At 44.9% G+C, this 18683-nt stretch overlaps 1 protein-coding gene across 1 annotated transcript in view; it reads right to left on the minus strand.

The window, feature by feature from the left end:
* Nucleotides 1-18683, minus strand: part of LOC138540329 (lactoperoxidase-like) — a 172600-nt gene that overhangs the window by 92747 nt on the left and 61170 nt on the right. The window contains exon 5 of the mRNA XM_069641680.1: nucleotides 16465-16780. Within this exon, the coding sequence (XP_069497781.1) occupies nucleotides 16465-16780 (316 nt within the window). The remainder of the gene's footprint in view (nucleotides 1-16464; nucleotides 16781-18683) is intronic.

Here is an 18683-nt window from a genome sequence, read left to right on the forward strand (position 1 = left end):
CTTTGGTCCAATGAAATCGCGTATGAACGCTGACGCGCCTACGCGCTAAGGGACCTTCCTCGAATTACACGCTGACGTGCAAGAATTTCACGTGCCAAATCACTCCGTATCAAGCTGACCACGCGAAAACACACGGAAGACCACGCTCCTGCCCAAAAGGCCGAATTACTGCCCCCCAGAGCGCCGACCAGCCTCCCACAAGCCATCTGCTGCTGCCTGCCTGCCTGCTGTCATCGTGCCCTGCCATTTTGTGCCTGCACATCTGCCATCTGCAGGGGTCCAGTTGCTGTGTCCACCCCTGCTGGAACAGAAGACTCCCGACTGGTATACCATCGCTCCACAGCCGAGCCCCAGGACCCAGTTGCCCACCCACGTCTGCCTCGGGGGTCGCCATGTCGGGGCAAACACCATCTGAGACCACTCGCGACCCCCAGCCAGAGGGGCAGAGGGCCACCAGCTTCAGTCAGAAGGAAGTTGGTGTCTGGTGGAGCTTGTCCTGGGGCATTATGATGCCCTCTTCGGATCATCACGTGCCAACAAGGAAGGACGGGACAGGATCTGGGACGACTTTGTGGTTGCCATCAACGCGGAGGGGGTGGCAACCCGCAACATCAAGCAAGTCAAGAAGCGCTGGGAGGACTTGAGGTCCAGGACCCTCTTAAAGGCCCGGCGCCTCGTGGAGGGGGGACGGGGCCGCATGAGTACCATCCAGCTGTGGGTCCTGGAATGCGTACACCCAGCATTCCACGCCCAGATCCTTGAGAGGGAGACCCGTCTGGAGTTGAGCGGTAAGTGGCCAAGCATTGCTGTGTGAGACAGGGCATGTTGCAGTGTGCTGGTTGTCTGATACTTGCCTGCATGTGTGACATAGGCCATGTACGTATGTGTGTGTGCAGGGACATCATGGTCATGCATGTGAGACCACTAATGTGTGAACCACATGGTTGGTGCATGTGTTTAAATGCAACATGGGGAGCTCTGTGCGGAATGGACACATGAGAGCATGCCAGTCTCTGTTCCTGGACATGGGTGTGGGTGAGGGATGGGTGCTGATGCCATGTACATGTATGGTGTCCATGTCTGTGTGTCTGACCTGCGTGTCTGTGAATTGTGAATGCCATGGATGCATGCCATGCCTGTTACTGAATGTGTTTTGCCTGCACTGACCCATGTGTTGTGGAGGAACATGATGGAAGTGATGTTTGACAGTGCCACTCATCTGCCATTGCTTCCAGTCTAGGGGACCATTGTACAGTACCCTGATGCTTGTGTTCTATGTCTCCCTCTATACAGCGGCAGTGAAGAAGAGGGCGGAGACGGCACTGTGGAGCAAAGTGGCGGGGATGCCCCCACGGCTGCAGCGGAAGGGGTGGGTGAGTCCCCACAGGGGCTTGCAATGGCGGAAGACGGTGTGGAGCCATCCAGGTTGGTGGTTTCCACAGAGGAGGAGGAGGCCGCTACTGAGCTGCACATGGGGCCTGGTGGGGGTGGTACCACTGGTGCAAGTGGTGCAGTCCAGGGGCAGGGGCAGGAGGCAGCACAGGTCGCCGTGGAGGGGCCTGTGCATGTCACTGTCCCTGACTCTGTGACTGCACCACCATGCACCAACAGGGATGCCCCATCCCAGGCCCGTCCGCAGGTAGGGGGGATGTCCATGTCATCTGACACTCCTCTACCTGCGGACGAGGGCACCCCTGGCTGTATGGAGAAGGTCCTGATTGGTGTCGCGTTGCGCACGGGTGTCATTTGTGATGATGTGCGTGCTTTCCGGGGGGAGCACGCACGTCATCACGAAGAGCAGCGTGCCAACGTGACCCAGTTGGGAGCGACCATGGTCGGGGGTTTCATACATGTGTCGGCCACTCTGGCGACCGTCTCCTCCTCTGTGGAGGCTATGCGCCAGTCGTTCTCCATGCCGTTTTCCGGCCCAGATGCCACCAGGGCCCCCTGTGGACCTGCCCTGACCAACGCAGCCAGCTCGGTGGGATCCCATCCCTGCCACAGTCGGGAGTCGGAGGTCCAGCAGGGGTGGACACCAGAGCAACTGGACCCCAGCAGATGGAGGATGTGCCGGCATCATTGGGCAGGGAACGTGCACGACGGCGTCGGTGGATTCCATCAGCCTGGATGCCGTCGTGCTGGCAGAGGCAGTTGCGTCGGAGGCAGCGGCAGGCTCGACGTGGGAGGCATCATGGCTCGGGCCATCCACATCAGAGGGGTAGGCATCGGCCGGAGGGCAGGAGAACCCTGGAATGGGAGTGTCTTCCGTGTGGCAGCGGTTGGGCCAGCAGATAGGTGCAGAGCGGCGGCGGGCGGAGGAGGAACGGCTCACAATGGTCAGGGCGGAGAACTCCATGCGCAGGGCGCTGAGGCGGGCTGAGTGCCTCGAGGGTATTCGCAGGGAGTTGGAGCTGGACACCGCATTATCCCTGCGAGACCTCGGGGCCAGTGAACATGCCCGTCTCCAAGCCATTGAACAGGAGTTCGATGATGCCCTGACCCATGACATCAACCAGTGAGCCGTTGGACATGCCCGCCGCCATTGTATATAGTTCATTAGTGTTAAGTTTCCTTTCTTTTTTTCTTCCCTTTGGGGCGCATGGACTATGCCCCACATTTTTGTATATAGTTGTTTATTCTGTAGGCTTTTTTGTAGGTTTCCTTTGGACAGTTGGGCTCATGGACCCAGGATTAAATAGTTTGAGTGTGCATTTGTCGGCTTTTTCTTTTTTGATTTTTCCATGGAGCAATGGATTTTACTTTTTCATTTCGGTTTGGATTTGCTTTGTTGGAAGGAGACTTTGGAGACATTTTTGATTTCATATATTTTGGATTCTGATTTCCTTTTTTTATGATTATGTGACATTCTGCATTGTTTTCCTTATGTCCATTGTTTGGTATTTGATTTTCTTTCACCACATTCTTTGTTCAATACATTTGTTCCCGTACTTTAATGTGTGGTATTCTCTTATTGGTTTCATGCATGTCACAATGTGGGTGTTCACATTCACTTGCACCCATTGTGTGTGTGTGACGGACATGTGCTGATGTACATACATGCCATTTGGGTTGTTTCATGTAATGGGCATTTCAATGTGGGGTGTATGTTATGCTTGGTTGGTTATTTGGGCAGGGGTGGCGTGCCGTGGGATTTTGGTGGACATGAGGGCCATGATTGTGGGTCATGTTGACATGTTGGGGGGGACATGAGTGGGACTTGAGTGGGGGCCTGCTGGCAGGTGCCCCTGACTGCTGGGGGGTGGGGGTGCTGGGGGACATGAGTGGGGGCCTGCTGGCAGGTGCCCCTGACGGCTGGGGGGTGGGGGTGCTGGGGGACATGAGTGGGGGCCTGCTGGCAGGTGCCCCTGACTTCTAGCGGGTGCTGGGGGACATGAGTGGGACATGAGTGGGGGCCTGCTGGCAGGTGCCCCTGACTGGCTGGGGGTGGGGGGTGCTGGGTGACATGAGTGGGGCATGAGTGGGGGCCTGCTGGCAGGTGCCCCTGACTGCTGGGGGGTGGGGGTGCTGGGAGACATGAGTTGGTGATCATATTGCAACGTGACATGTGGCTTGGCTGAGGGGCATGCCCATGGTGGATGGGCTGCCTGCGGGACATAACCAGCGGTGCAGGGTAGTCCCCTGTGGTGTGGGCTGCCTGCAGGGGCCATGGAGGGGGTAGAGGGGACGCCTGGGAGGACCCACACTGCCAATTCACGTGTAAAACTTCCCGCGCACCCCTGAAATACACGTACCCAGGCCAATTGCGTGTGAAAGTTCCCGCGCAACCCTGAAATACACGTACCTAGGCCAATCACGCGTGAAACTACCCGCGCACCCCTGAAATACACGTACCCAGGCCAATCGTGTGTGAAACTTCCCGCGCACCCCTGAAATACACGTACCCAGGCCAATCGCGTGTGAAACTACCCACGCACCCCTGAAATACACGTACCCAGGCCAATCGCGTGTGAAACTTCCCACGCACCCCTGAAATACACGTACCTAGGCCAATCGCGTGTGAAACTACCCGTGCACCCCTGAAATACACGTACCCAGGCCAATCGCGTGTGAAACTTCCCGCGCACCCCTGAAATACATGTACCCAGGCCAATCGCATGTGAAACTTCCTGTGCACCCCTGAAATACACCTACCTAGGCCAATCGCGTGTGAAACTACCCGCAAGCCCCTGAAATACACGTACTCTGCTCCCCCAGGCCCAATCGCGTGGGAAACTACCCGCGAGCCCCTGAAATACACGTACCCAGGCCAATCGCGTGTAAAACTTGTCGTGCTCCCCTGAAATACACGTACCCCGCTCCCCCAGGCCCGATCGCATGTGAAACTTCCCGCACACCCCTGGAATACACATACCCAGGCCAACAGAACAACAGTTATACACGTACCCCACTCGCACAGGCCATTTCACGTGTGGAAGTTACTGCGAAACCCGTAATACACGTTCCCCGCTTGGCGTTTGCTGTTTGGCAGTCCGGTAAACTGGTCCAGGGTTGGCGCAGCCCTTTGCGCTGGATTGGGGATTTTGATGGCTTTTCCTTGCACGAGGGCGTTCTTTGGGGCGTAACTGGCGCTGCTGCAGGGTCGCTGTGCCACTCTGCGCCACGGCTGCTTTTGGAGGCTAAAATCCATGAATACGCTGTGTGCGGAAATCGATTTTAGCGGCCCGCGGCTGACGCAGACATTCGTACGGGAACACTGTGCGCCAGCCGCGTGCGCCACTTTTGTGTGAATTTCTATGAATAACCCCCATAGTATTGCAGTGCAGTTGATATTGCTTTGCCTATTTTTGAGATATGGCATTTCATTTATTTGCATCAATAATCTTGTAATTGTGTCTGAAGCAATAAAAACTCCTCTGAACCCACGAATATCCATTCATGTATGATAATTTATACATGGAGTTTTGGTTGAATACGTGATGTCATTTTAGTGTGCCTGTGTGTGTGTGTGTGTGTGTGTGTGTGAGTGTGCGCATGTGTATGTGTGTGATCTCTGTGTTACAGTTTTCATTGAATTTGATTACCAAGACAAAGTTACCCAGGCTGCATAGATATTGATGTGTTTGATGACAGCCTGGATTTTCCTCTAATATTTCTGGTGACTTCCTCTGTATTGTGAGGACCACCTGCAACAGACTTAATTGTAAGTACTTTTCAATAAAGGAGAAAGTTATTCCGAAATAAACAATTTTTTTTCACAGATTGCGTGGTGGGAATGTGATCAACGGAACTATTTAACTGATGGCCGATATCCTAGTCCACTGAAGGATCTAAATTAAATCATTGCATGGACCCGGCTTTGGGGTGGGTTGCTAGGTTGTCCAGAAAGTAGTTTCAGTCAATTTATCTGACATAGTTTTACACTACATTGCGAGAACATGTGGTACACAAAAAGTCAGGTCAGAAAAAATTCAGACAATGAAGGAAGCCCTGAGAAGCCACAGAATGCCCACACAATTCCTGTAGTTATGATAGACTCAGGAACCACGTATGAGCCCTTCTGGGTTATGCAAGACATGCTTTGTCCCCGAAGCAAAATTCCAGGAGTAGAAAAGATGAGAGTAGCAAAAGGGAAACCACTTGAAATTAAAGGACAGCCTTTGGAGGTTATACTGGCTGGTGTGTACATGAAAGAGAAGAGAGAGCACAGTAAGCTTAGAGGTCAGTGGAGGCAGTCTTAGGCCCACCAGAGAAACCTGGTGATGACCCAAGGCTGGGAAAAGCTATGCTTCGAGATGAAGCTGGGTAACGTGGATCTGTGTAGTAACGCTTAATCCTCAGAAACCTCTACTATCCCATCAAGGCATTGGGACTAACCCAGATAATTTAAAGATGATATCAAGTCAGAGTAACCGAAAGAGACATAGGCTAACTCAAGGACAAAGAACTCTGATTGCACAGCTGACGGAGAGAAAAAAGTGATTGGGGAAAGATTGGGGAGATAATGGAGACACATGAAGATCAGGAACACTTGTATTCTGACCAAACTGAGGGCCAATTGAAGAGAGAAGGTAGAGCAATGGAGGTCAAAATCCCCTCTATCTCAACCAGACCTAGGTTAGTCCAGAAATCCTCCAACTGCAGACCAAGAGTTCCCTCCAACCCTAGAGGCTACCAATCCACTCAAGATGATCGCAGAGGTGTAACCCTCACCCCAACCACTCAGGTGCAGACTGTAGACAAGAAGGTTTTAGGAGAAGGTACACCATTAACAGGAGTCACTGAGAAGGATCACGCAGAAAGCACTCCATTAGGATATGAAGTATAGGTGGAGCCAAATGGCTGCAGATCCTTTAAGGGAGATCACAGCTTCTTTTTCAACAACACATGTAGTAACATGTCAACTTGCAGGTACCTAGCTAGATATGAAAGAGAAGCGCTCAGTCCTGTGAGAACTACACACAAGACCACCACAAAAGGCCATTACACTGACAACTGGGTACCAGACCTGGAAAACATTGATCCTGAGAGAGACCTGCCATTGCCTAAAAACCCTTACAGAAGGAAGACAGAGGCACACCCTGTTACCCTACATATAGTCTTAGTATGAATTAGTTTGCCTGTACATGGAAGAGAAGGGCAATCTGGGAAAATATCATTTTCCTGTCTACCTATTCCATGGGAAAATGCTATTTTTGGTAACACAGACAAATCACCTTAAGGTCAGACATCAGGCTGTCATCCACGGCCTACACCCAGATGGAGACCAGCAATTGTTGTGCCCAATGGTAGTAGAAAGATTACCTGGTTCTTCGGATCTGCATTTAATGAGGAGAGGAAGAGAGCAATGATGGGGGAGAGGGAGGAAGAAAGAAAGAGAGAAAGGAAGCAAGGGGGAAAGACAGAGAACAAGACAGAGTAAGAGAAAGAGAGAGAGAGAGAGAGAGAGAGAGAGAGAGAGAGAGAGAGAGAGAGAGAGAGGGGGAGAGGAAGCGAGGGAGAAAGAAGAGGCAAAAGAACCAAGGATGAAACAGGATAAAAGGAAGGAACATATGGCTAGAGGGGATGAAATGGATCGAATGATGTATTCACGGCCTCATCATTTGGCCACTAGGATCCAGAATATCTTTATTTCCGGTATACCTACTTAAAGAAAATGTTATGATCTTGGGCAATTCAATGTATCCCTTTGTGTGTTGATTCTGCCAAGTTCCTTGGAAATATGTTCACATTGTTAAGCACTATTGTAAGACGTGTGAAAGAGCAATGGATTTTACATATCTTAAAGAACGTATCTATTTACTTGATACAGTACCTTTTAACTTTCATTGTGCTCTGCACGTATTAATAGTCCATCGAAGTTAGTATTTATGTGTTTGCAGTTGATAGAGATTGTCTGTCTATAATGGATTACTGTCAGAGGGAGAAGAGATCAGAAGTAATTGAAAACACTGCAGCCTTTTTCATGGGGACACTCTTTCCATTAGCCCTGAAGATATCGTATTTTTAATTCTTACTAGGCATGTGCACTATGCCTTGGGCCACTCTCCCTCTATAAACATTGAATTATGAGTTGTCATTTTGGGAAGCTCTGTTTATTTTATACTCCATTCTATTGGTGTTGTGCACTGTCAGTCTGCCGGGGCTAAGACTCAGGGAGGGCCAGAGAGACTCGGGCCAGCATGTCAACATTTGAAAGAGACTATCAAGCAACGCTCGCTGTCACTAGGCTAGTGCTAATACCACGTGCGGACCAGTGAGACCCAGGCCAGTACATAAGCATAGCTCTGCTTTTGAAAAGGCCTACCAGACCAAACCTGCAGTGAAGCCCACTGTTGCGGTCTGTCACATTGCCAGCACCACATTAAATAGAAATGTTGTATTTATATGCCATCTCCCAAGTCCTGCTTAAGAGAAGATTTATGCTGTCACAGGCTGCCCTATGTAAAGGAAGCCATAGCTATGATACACAGAGATCGACATCATGGTTGAAAGGGTTGATGATCAATTTAAACCAGGGTTTGACCATATTAGATTGACTCGTCATTCTCCAGATGTATGGGAATTGTAGTTAGTAACCATCCATAGAACTCTCCCAGCCAAAAGGTCACAAATCCAATTAAGACATATTATACCAACAGAGTCTCTGAGTGGTCTGGCAAACGTGGATAAACCATGTTCAATTGCTTCAGAAGTCCTTTTGAAAAAGTTGAGGATGCTCATCTCATGGGTCCGGAATGACAAACTGATCCCCTACGCTTCATAGAAGCAATGGACCAAATTCCTATTGGAAAACATAATGTTAATTACAATAGAGAACATGTTATTACTGAATTAACTAGGTTTGACCGTGTCATTGTGGCTAATCAAACTAACGTTATTGTGCGGGATGTCCAGGTTGATCCAGTTGACCAAATTATTGATTTTGTACAGGTACCTAGAATTCAGCTTGTCAATCTTCTTTTGTCACAGACTATTAATAGGTCTTCATCTGGAGTAAGAATGATCAATGGGCATTATTATTATGGAGCATTGCTGGAGCAACTAGAAAACTCGTAGATCCAGATTGGAGTACGTTCATTGCCATATATGATCCATTTATGTTGCAGGAAACTCAGTTACTTGAATCTTCCCATCTATCTGGTTGTAGCTCTTATCATAACAAAAGCACATCTTTAACCGAAAGGCTGTGTCAAACCTGAACTTGCATTTTAGTGGTGTTTGCCCAGACTGATTATTTTAAAGATGTTCAGATAGATATTCAACTACTTTTAATGATTTTATAAAATAATTGTGTTATTTTTATAATGTGCATCCCGGATCTGAGAGTATCTGAGTGCAGGCCACAAAAGGAAATAGAAGAAGGTCGAATGGACTATGGGCTACAGATGTTAGTGGGGAAAGAGAAAATGCTTTAATTTTCCCCTTAAAGCCAGGCGAGAGTGGGACAACTGTAACTCAGAGAGAGAGTTCCAGAAGAGGGGGAATTTAAATGGAACATGTTTTTTTGAGGTTCTGGGTTTCAATGTTTTAGGAATATCGAAAGGAAGGATTTCTTTGACTCTACTGGAACACTCACCACAGGAAACCTCTCAGCTAAATAGGGTGGACGATGACGAACACTGCCTTCAAAGCTGGGGCAGACAATTTTAAAATGGATCCTGACTTCCAAATGAAGCCAATGTAGTTGAGACAGAATAGGAGTGATGCTGTCATACTTACTTTCTCTGACCAGAAGTCGTACCGCCTCATGAAGAGGATTTCAATGGCCAAAGGGTGTATTGGAAGACACCAAAAAGAAAGTATTCTCATGATAAATATGCAAGCGTGCCATAGCCTGAACTATAGTGCAAAAACATCCTGAGAAATAAAACGTTATATTTTGTGAAGCAGAGCCAGTTGAAGATTTTTGTAAGAATACAGTATTTCAGAGAACGCAGCCGTGTTTAAGGCCACTCTCCAAGGCTGAATGGGGATCATTTTCTTTGGGTTGTTGAATCACTGAATTTCAAATTAGCAAGGGACTCCCAGGCTTCGATGTCCTTCAAATAATTTTTAAGATTATGGCTATCATCGTGGGGTGAGAATTTCAGATCTCTGTCAGTTCATGTTTACTGAGGTTGAAGAAAAAAAGTAAACATGATATCTAAATAAAATGTACAAGAATAAAGAAAATCATGCAAGCAATAAATACGTTAAGGTGGGTTTATTCCTTTCTGTCACGGAAATAGAATCTAGTATTTTACAGGAAAAAACTGTCTTCTCCTAAAGCTCTGGTCTTTAAACTTCTTTATGCTGAGCCCCCCCACCGACCTCCCCCCGCTTGAGTAAAAATATTGCTGCTCAGCCCTGTCTTGAGTACACATATGTTTGCCTTCCCAGAGGCCATATCTGCTTGTATTTTATATTACGAGCAGTCACAATACTCCCTTTTTAAAAAGTCTCATGGCCCCCTTGGACATCCTTGGTGCCCCACTGGGGAGTCCAGTCCAAAGTTTGAAAACCAATATCCTAATAAGAAGTGCCCAGCTTTCATAGACATGCAATGCCCAGGTTAATGTCATAGCATTAGAAATAAAACAATATAACAAAGCCGGTCTAAAGTGACTTTTAAAAAAAACGACCCTTAATCATCTGGATAAGCATTTCCCTACACATGCACATAGAGGCAGAGCAAAACATAGAAAGTGACCAATAGTTTTCTAGTTCATGTGTACAAAATAACAGGACTCTGCATTTAATGACACAGCTTCAAGTAAATTTACTGTGCAGCCCTGTTTATCTATTTACCCTACCAATGGTTCATAGCATTAATTCAAACAGGTTGCCATTGTCAAACAAGGAAGTGGGCCACTAAGCTTCATTTACAGCAGTTGCTGATTGCAGTTAATAAGGCAGTGATCACATGTGTCAAATTGACAATTAAAATACTGAGACCAACAGGCATGTGATATTGTTTTGAAGATATTATATTTGTCCAAAGAGGAAATATGTAATGGTCTTATGTAGGGAACCAAACAGGAAACTACGTCACATATTTCTGTTAGTTTGAGGCTATTGATAGCAGGACTAGAGCTTGTTTGGTTGGTTATTGCTGTCTACAATGAAAACAAGGCATTTTTTTATATAAGAGTTGTGTTATTATGTCTATTAGATTACTTTATTTGGATTATATTATTTCAAAATCATGTCTATAACTCAGTTCGTTTATAGTATTGCAATGTGCTCTCTGCTATTATGACCTTTCTGTCAATCTATCTTTTTTTTATTGTTGCTGTTGATAATGAGTGTTATCTTCTGTAGTTGTGCTGACTGATGGCAATTGTCTATTTCTTAACTATTTCACATTTTCTGTGACCTTTCATTGGTTTCATTTGTTTGTATGTGTGCTTGTTTCTACTTTTATGTCTAAATGTCATTTATATATCTTACGATGAATTGTTTATGACTTTTATGGCTTAATTCTTAAGGGCCCGAGTCATGGCATTTTTTTGCAAGGTTAAAAGAGTCAGGGTTTGTGTCGGCAGAGCAAAGTCACTTTTCAGCAGTGCAAAGTCGCTTTGAATCCTGCAAAACATTCCATGAATCGGGCCCTAAGTCTTTAATTTGGCGCTCTGGTTTTATTTCCTTAACTTGTAAAAGGGATGACTTGCATAGAGCTACCATACTCCAGTCATATTTGGCATTTATGCATTTTGTTGCTAAAACAATCAATAACACAAGCATTTTGAGATAGAGATTGATGGGGCAGACAGGAAGCGGAGGTGGGATCCAGATCTGCATCAGAAGTCCCTAGACTGCCTTTATTACAGATGAAGGGAGCTGTATCTGTTGCACTGGGTCCAAGCCAGCCATGCCGATTGCCACTGTGCATAAAGTAAATCATTTGCATGTGCTTTCCTCTACTAAAAAAAAAAAAACAATACATCCCACCAGTCCGAAAACAAATCAGTGGACAATGACCTCCATTTCAAAATATCGATGGTCCAAAATGTTCTACAGCAACTGCAAATCAGTCATACGTTGGCTCCCATTGAACGTGTGGGATATTATTTAATGCACTACCATGCCTGGGCTAGTATAACATCAACGTAGACGTGCCCAGTGGTTGTACTTGGGTTCAGTAAGGGGGCCCCCGTCATCGGGATACAAGAATGAAGTAGCAACTATTAAATACATATAAAATGTGCAGGGCATATGATTTGTCTCATAAGGGCTGCCGCCGATCACGAGGAATGCAGTACTTTTTCAAGTACTGCATTTAGGGTAATTCTGACAACACAAGTGGTATTGTCTGGGTCCAGGCCCACTTAAACAATTACTGTAACATCGGTCAATAAAAAGAAACTGCATATCCAATATCAAACAGAGTTGCTGCATGTGCTAAAATGCTGCTAGCTGAATTAATTGTTTTACCTTGTATATTTTAATGGAAAAACAAATATAGTGCATTTTTAGACCTTGCAAAGCAGAGAACAATGAGTCATACTGCTGCTGTCCTAATGGGGTAACACGATGCGCAGAAGTATCAGTAACGACCCTTCTTTGCAATATTTTTTCCAATGGGTGAATTGCAAACAGGCGTGTGGGACATCTTAGTTTTCTTTAACAACTAGGTAGCATTCTGTTAGCTGAATGGTGCCATGTACATATGCTGTGAGAAAATTGTGATTTGGTAGCTATATATCGGGATTATGTTTTTGTTGTGATTGGGTGCTGCACTAAGCAATAATTTCTGTGAGTATACTTCCAGGTGTTAGTGAGATAGGTAAAACAAAAGAGGTGATTGTTGGAAGGTTTAGAAATAATCTTAAACACTGGCATTGCTCTGGGCAACCCTCCACACCATCGTTCTTCGCCTGTGAAGCTATTATAAAAGGGGAAAGACCATATGCAAATCAGGCTTGGTCCCCGTCCCAAAAGGGGCAGTACAGCCTGAACTGCTAGGTGACATCCCTTCTGCACGAGACCACAAGCATCCCCAAACATGTTTCGGGTATCATTGGGCCTCATCAGTGAGGAGTAGCGTGGGTTTCTAGGCCCAGCAAGCAAGAGACCCACAGCGGGGCATACCTGTTCCACTCAGGGTGACTACATCAAAACAAAAGACGTGATGGCCGGAAGGTTTAGAATTAATCTTAACCTCTGACATTGCTCTGGTCAACCCTCAAGACCATCGTTCTTCGCCTGCCCAGCTATTACAAAAGGGGAAAGAACATATGCAAGTCGGGCTTGGTCCCACCACAAAAGGGGCAGTTGAGCCCAAACTACTTGCTCACATCCCTTCTGCACGTGACCACAAGCATTCCTAAATATGTTTCTGCCTCCTTGGACCTCGTTGGGTTGAAAGAAGCATGTAGAGAAACAAATGTGCCTAAAATGGGTCTTTTCATGCTTACAAAATTTGCACCAGAAATACTAATTTAAAGCAACAAAAATGGTTTCCCTCCTGCTTTAGGAGGAGGTTAAATGGATTACCATGGATCTGTAGGCATATCCTTGCAAATAATCATGGGGTATTTACCCCATGAAGAATTCTCCATTTACCTTATGGGGTAAACACCCCATGCATTCCCCACCGGTGGATGTAAAAAACATGTCGTTTTTAAAATACTGAATTTTTTCTGTTACACCATGCTCATAACAAGGCCCCTTGTGCTCATCAAATCACCTAACAAGGGAGGCACAAAAAGGCCTACCTTAGAACATTACAACTACCCGTAAACAATTTTAGAGACTATCTGAAGCTAGAAAGGGACAGGCCTTTTCCTACCTATACAATTCTCCAAAGATGTCTGTGCATTGGATCTGGCATTGGCGCAGTCACCCCTTTCCTGAAAACTGCCTTTCCTACTCAGCCCCTTAACTAAGAATATTCTGAGAAGATTGGAAACATTATCCACAGAAATATGAAGAAAGCCGGTTGTCCCAATGGAGGTACATATGTTGCAACCATTTTGCCCACAGATTCAGGTTCTGAGACTGTCCAAATGAGTATATATGGATAATGATTCCAAACACTTGAATGTTATGGCAAGGATGCTGAAAAATGCAATGAACACCAAGTTCAGTGTGCATTATGTGCTTTTTGATTCAAGCATATTTCCCATTATTACAGACATATTTGTCAAATATAAAGAAGTATGCTCATTGTTATGTGGCAGAAACGCACTTTGATTTTATGCAAAGAAGCCAGGAAATATCATTGGTGCTGTTTACCTTCTCTCTCTTTCTCATATCAGTATTTTGAAAGAGTACATCAGAATCATGCCAGACTGTCCATCTTGAAAAGATAACCTTCTATCAGAAAATAATCTATTCTATGTTTGATAATGTGCATTGCTCAGTAACACGAGTGGAAGGATAGTTTTGTCACCACAATATGTACTGGACGTGTTCATTAGACATGAGCATAGTAAAATGTACAAAAGAGCAAGTTTAAAATGTTACAGTAATTTCCTTTTAAAATTGCTTCTTTTGCCAAGAACGCACACTATTTTGTCTCTCAAAATGTCCTTACTTTTTGGAAAGGTTCATGTTCAGATTAAAACCGATGGGCTGTTTCTTCTGTGAGTACCAATGCAATGTGTACTTCATTTTTATGTGTTTTCCAGTGATTGGTTGGTGGTGCAGTTGAACGTGCACATGTATAACAATATGCACAACACATATACTGAGAAAAACATAGGGCCTCGTTACAACCCTGCCGGTCCGGTAACAACAATGCTGGTAGGCTTACCAGCAGCGTTGTTAATGGACTGGCAGAGTACAAGTTTGCGGGTCGGGTGCCTTTCCGCCTGCCAGGTCTGCACTGGGGGGCGGAAAGGCACCCGCTCGCAAACTTTGACGGTAGCACCGGCACCATTATGGATGGGGCCGGTGCTACTGTCCTCCCCATTCCCATTGAGTCTTATAGGACTCAATGGGAATGGGGATTCTTTTTTCGCGCCGGCTGTAATGCCCCAGTGAATCCCCATTACCAAGCACTGGAAAAAAAACCCACAAATCTGGTGGCAGCCTGCCGTTTTTACCGGCACAGCTACCGTCAGAGTTGTAATGAGGCCCATAGACAATGCCAAACAGAGCTGTAGACCTTGCATTTGGGTCCTCTGGCTTTTTCATCGTCTGTCAGAACCAAAGTATCCCCTGCAGTACCCACACCATCCTCTAACTCAGTGGCAGTGTAGCAGCAATCATACGAAAAAAGTGTTTAGGGCTCAGAATTTGGTGGTGGGGCGCGTGGAGGGGAAGTGGGGCTCCACGGGAGAGACAGGGAAAACCATACTTCATTAAACTTTATTGAACAATGTTATTTAAAAAAGAAATGAGAAAAAAGCCCAACATATGTTGTTATTAGGGAGGGGTGAGCCTTAAAGTTCTCGATGCATATACCAGTTTGAACCTTTGAACAAAAGATGCAAATCGGCCATTTAAGACTCCATAGTGGTGGTTCGTGGGTTCAAATGAGCCGAGTCGGTAAAGGTTTGGCTTGCGCTAGGTTAAAAACACTTTAAAATCCATTTGAATTTTAAGAAAGAACGGCACGGATACTCAAAACTGTTTGGGTGAAAGGAGATGTGCTTATGCCTCTCAGCGTTTACACCAAAACTGTGCACCCTATTCTCAATGGGCATATGAATGTGAACATCACAGATGCAACCATTCAGATTTCCTATTTAATTCCCTTTGTGCATCTTCATTGATAAGAGGGTATTTCTGCACATTTCAAAACACATCCTGAATCCACAAATGCAATTGTCATAGTCTCCTGTGCATAAAATAGGTGTAAGAAGATGTGCAATGCATGACAGAGTCATTGCCAACCCAGTCATGCGTTTTCCTTTAAATTGAACAGCAATGGTATTAACCACTGGTTTCCCACTTGCATCTCTATTCCTCAAAGGGGGATAGAAATGCGTTTTGTTCTTCTTGACCATTCACAATGATGTGCCCTTTAAGGATGCTCGCAACACTAATGGAGGCAAAAGGGCCAGCCTGTGCATTATGTGTGCTGCCGCACAACCCCCTTTAAATGTGCAGGTCACCTTTGTGGATAAGGTGATCTGCACATTTCTAGAATTAATGCAAAAAGAAAAAGGTGCACTCTTTGCACTTTTTTGATATAAGTACTTTTTTATATCCCTACTCCATTATTTCTTTAGCCACCAGTAACCTAGAATTCAATATTGTCAAAGAGCTGCATTTGAACTGAGTCAAAACATCAAACACTTGTACGTATTGGAATGGCTCGAATTCTGGTTCAAATGTTTTGATCCAATTAGAGCCTCAACTCCAAATAGTTCGAATCTTTCAAGTTGAGTCAAGCCCCTATTACTTAGATATTCTCAAATCTTTTTCCAGCCAGTTCACCCATCCCACCCAAGTTGTTAGGTTGAAATAAGAATGCATTAAAGAAATATTGGTAACTGTCTGTATGCATGGTGGTGTCTGGATATTGTAGTGTAGTACATATTTGTGTTTACTTAGAGTGTCACTTTTATATGAAGCTTCTAGGATCCAGGAGTTCACTTTCAGCAGCCACCCCCAAATGGAAGAATTTAATATTTCCATATCCTTCTTCCTTACTTACTTGGACTATTTCAAAGAACATCCTGCTTTCCTCAACCATTGAAAATTCCCATCACGTTGAAAGTATGAGTGGTCTGGGACTCTCCCAAGCCACTGCCCTCATCCTTCAATGAAGTTTATGATAGCTTACAATAGTAGCTGACGTTTTGCTTTTTAAACTAACATGCTAATTATCTACTTAAGAAGGCCAATGGCATGTTCCCCTTGTAAAATGCAATGCCAGTAACTATGGCGTATCTTCAGGTTTCATCGTAATATTTTTGACAATCACCCCTCTGAGTAAACAATCCTATGTTTAATTATAGCCATCACAAGATGTAGTCACATAGCCAAAACATGTTCTGTTATTTAATACATTTCATGGCAAAAGTAACTCACATTCCCAATACATTTAACCTTCCAGGGATTTGCTCTTACCTGCAACGAAACATGGAATTCCATAAGTGGGATTAATGGATGCACAGGCGCTGTTTGTTTCATTTTCAAAGGGCAGAAATGGCCGCTCCCCATCGCTAAACCTCTTGTTGACCGCCATTAGGCCCAGATCATTAGTCCAGTCCCTTAGAGGCTCTGCTTGAGATACTTTGCTGCCATACACCATTCCGGCGTCGATGAAGGAGGTCAATGCGTTCAACTGCTCTCTGACCGTGGTTTCAGTAGGGCACGCTGGGCCTGTGCGAAATAAGGCAATGCACTTTCCTCTTCTGTCGCCCAATGGATCATTGGGTGGGATCTGCAAAACCCAGAATATAGATATTTCATTATCCAAGGAGTCAATTATTCCACAATAGAGTGATCTAGTTTCATGATCATCTGGTTATACCCATGTTCCCTGATACCATGAGAAGAAAACTGCTGGAAAACCTCTTAGCAAATATCACAGATGCAATATCACGCTAATGGATCATCAAAATCCACCATAACAATGGAGGGCTGTGTTTGCAGGATCTCTGTCAATAAAGTCCTACTGCAAAGGGTAAGGATATGCTAAATGTAAACACCATTCAACAATGTTATCAACAGACACATTGATGGCTAATTAGAAGAATTGAGAGAGGAACTAAATTGTAAGACTCCCAGTTCAATAAAACTCATTGGAAGATGGACATTGCATCTTCTATTCAATAGTTAAAGCAAAAACAATAATCGTATAGCCTTATAGATCGAGGGAGGGGTCAATAACGCGGAAAAGGGCCATACGTTGTGGAAAGGCCACTATACCAAGTGATAATGACCCCTTTTGAGGCATACAAGGTTATTAGAACACAGTGTTTGTAGAAATACTTGTTTCGGAGTTTTGGTGGGAAATTAACAAAAAATGAATTTATTTTTTAGCATTTGAATAGCAAGGTGCATTCATATGGTATGCATTTTAAATGCAAGCATGGTTAAAACAGGAGCAGTTTTAACATGAGCATGCATTAGACTCCATGTAAAAGTGAACGGTTTCTCTATAAGAAAGTGAAAATATATTCTCATGTTTTGGCCTTGTCTGTTAAATAGGATGTTTCAGTTAAAAAAGATCCTGCCAGAGAGGAAGTATCTTGTTTAAAGAAAGCTTGTGTGAACATTGCGTTGGTGTTTTCCCTGTCTGCTTTCAAACTCATAATGTTCAGAATGCAGTTATTATTGACTGCACTCTGAGCATTCTGACTGGTTGAGAGCAGGTCAATAATGATCTGCATGTGATAATAGAATGTATTCGATTCACTCGAAAATGTTTAAAAAAAACAATATCTTCCAAACCATTGCAAATGTTGAAATAGCCAATATGATCTTTTAGCTATTTCTGACTAGATCCTATGCTATGTTTTTGTTTTTTGTAGTGTGCTTAATCTCCAGGGACTAAGTTAAACGGATCTCCTGAGTTGATTAAGCTTCACGTTTTTAAATTTTTAATTGATTAGGCTTTTAAAGCTTGTGCACCCAGACTAAAGGCGAGTAAGTTTGTATTGCCAAAGATAGATCTCTGGGTGCCACATGCAGTATTTAGTTTATGATCTGGGAGAGAGGTTGATATGAGATGAATTGGTGTTGCACAATTGGTGACTACGTAGCACCCCGCATCCTGTTAATACACAGGGCGGTCAGATTTTTCTTTACCTATCCACTTTTAGATAGGCGGCACATCAGCGTCCACTAGAGAAGTTAGAGTATATTTTAGGGGCAGATAGTATCTGTTTCCTGTGCCCCTCTTTTTCACCCCAGACTCCACGCATGAGATGCAAATCATCACCTCCCTCTGGAATGACAGAATTCAAGGTTGCACATAACAACCCCTCACACTCACCTTTGCTCTGACCCCAAGGGAATAGACTTTCTAAAGTGGTGAGAATGGTCTACCTCAGACGCCAGTTGTTGCCTGGTGATCCTCACTAAACATGATTGAATTACGCGCTGTAATTGTTTTAGGGTTTCTGCGCCGATGGAGTGTAGCACTGTACCCTTCCCAACTTCTGCCTTGCACCATGGTGTCACAGAGGGCTCTAATAGTTTGTGTACGTCTGAGAGACTGGAAGAGAATTAGCACTGTTTCAGAAGCATTTGAGAATTAGAAGGACCATGTCTTTTTATCTGCTTAATCCTGTGATCCTACACTTTTGATGCCAGTGTTGTGCCAAGATAAGCAAAATCTG

The sequence above is a fragment of the Ambystoma mexicanum genome, chromosome 1p, assembly GCF_040938575.1.
Source record: "Ambystoma mexicanum isolate Mex_15411 chromosome 1p, UKY_AmexF1_1, whole genome shotgun sequence".
In the NCBI taxonomy this organism is placed as follows: Eukaryota; Metazoa; Chordata; class Amphibia; order Caudata; family Ambystomatidae; genus Ambystoma; species Ambystoma mexicanum.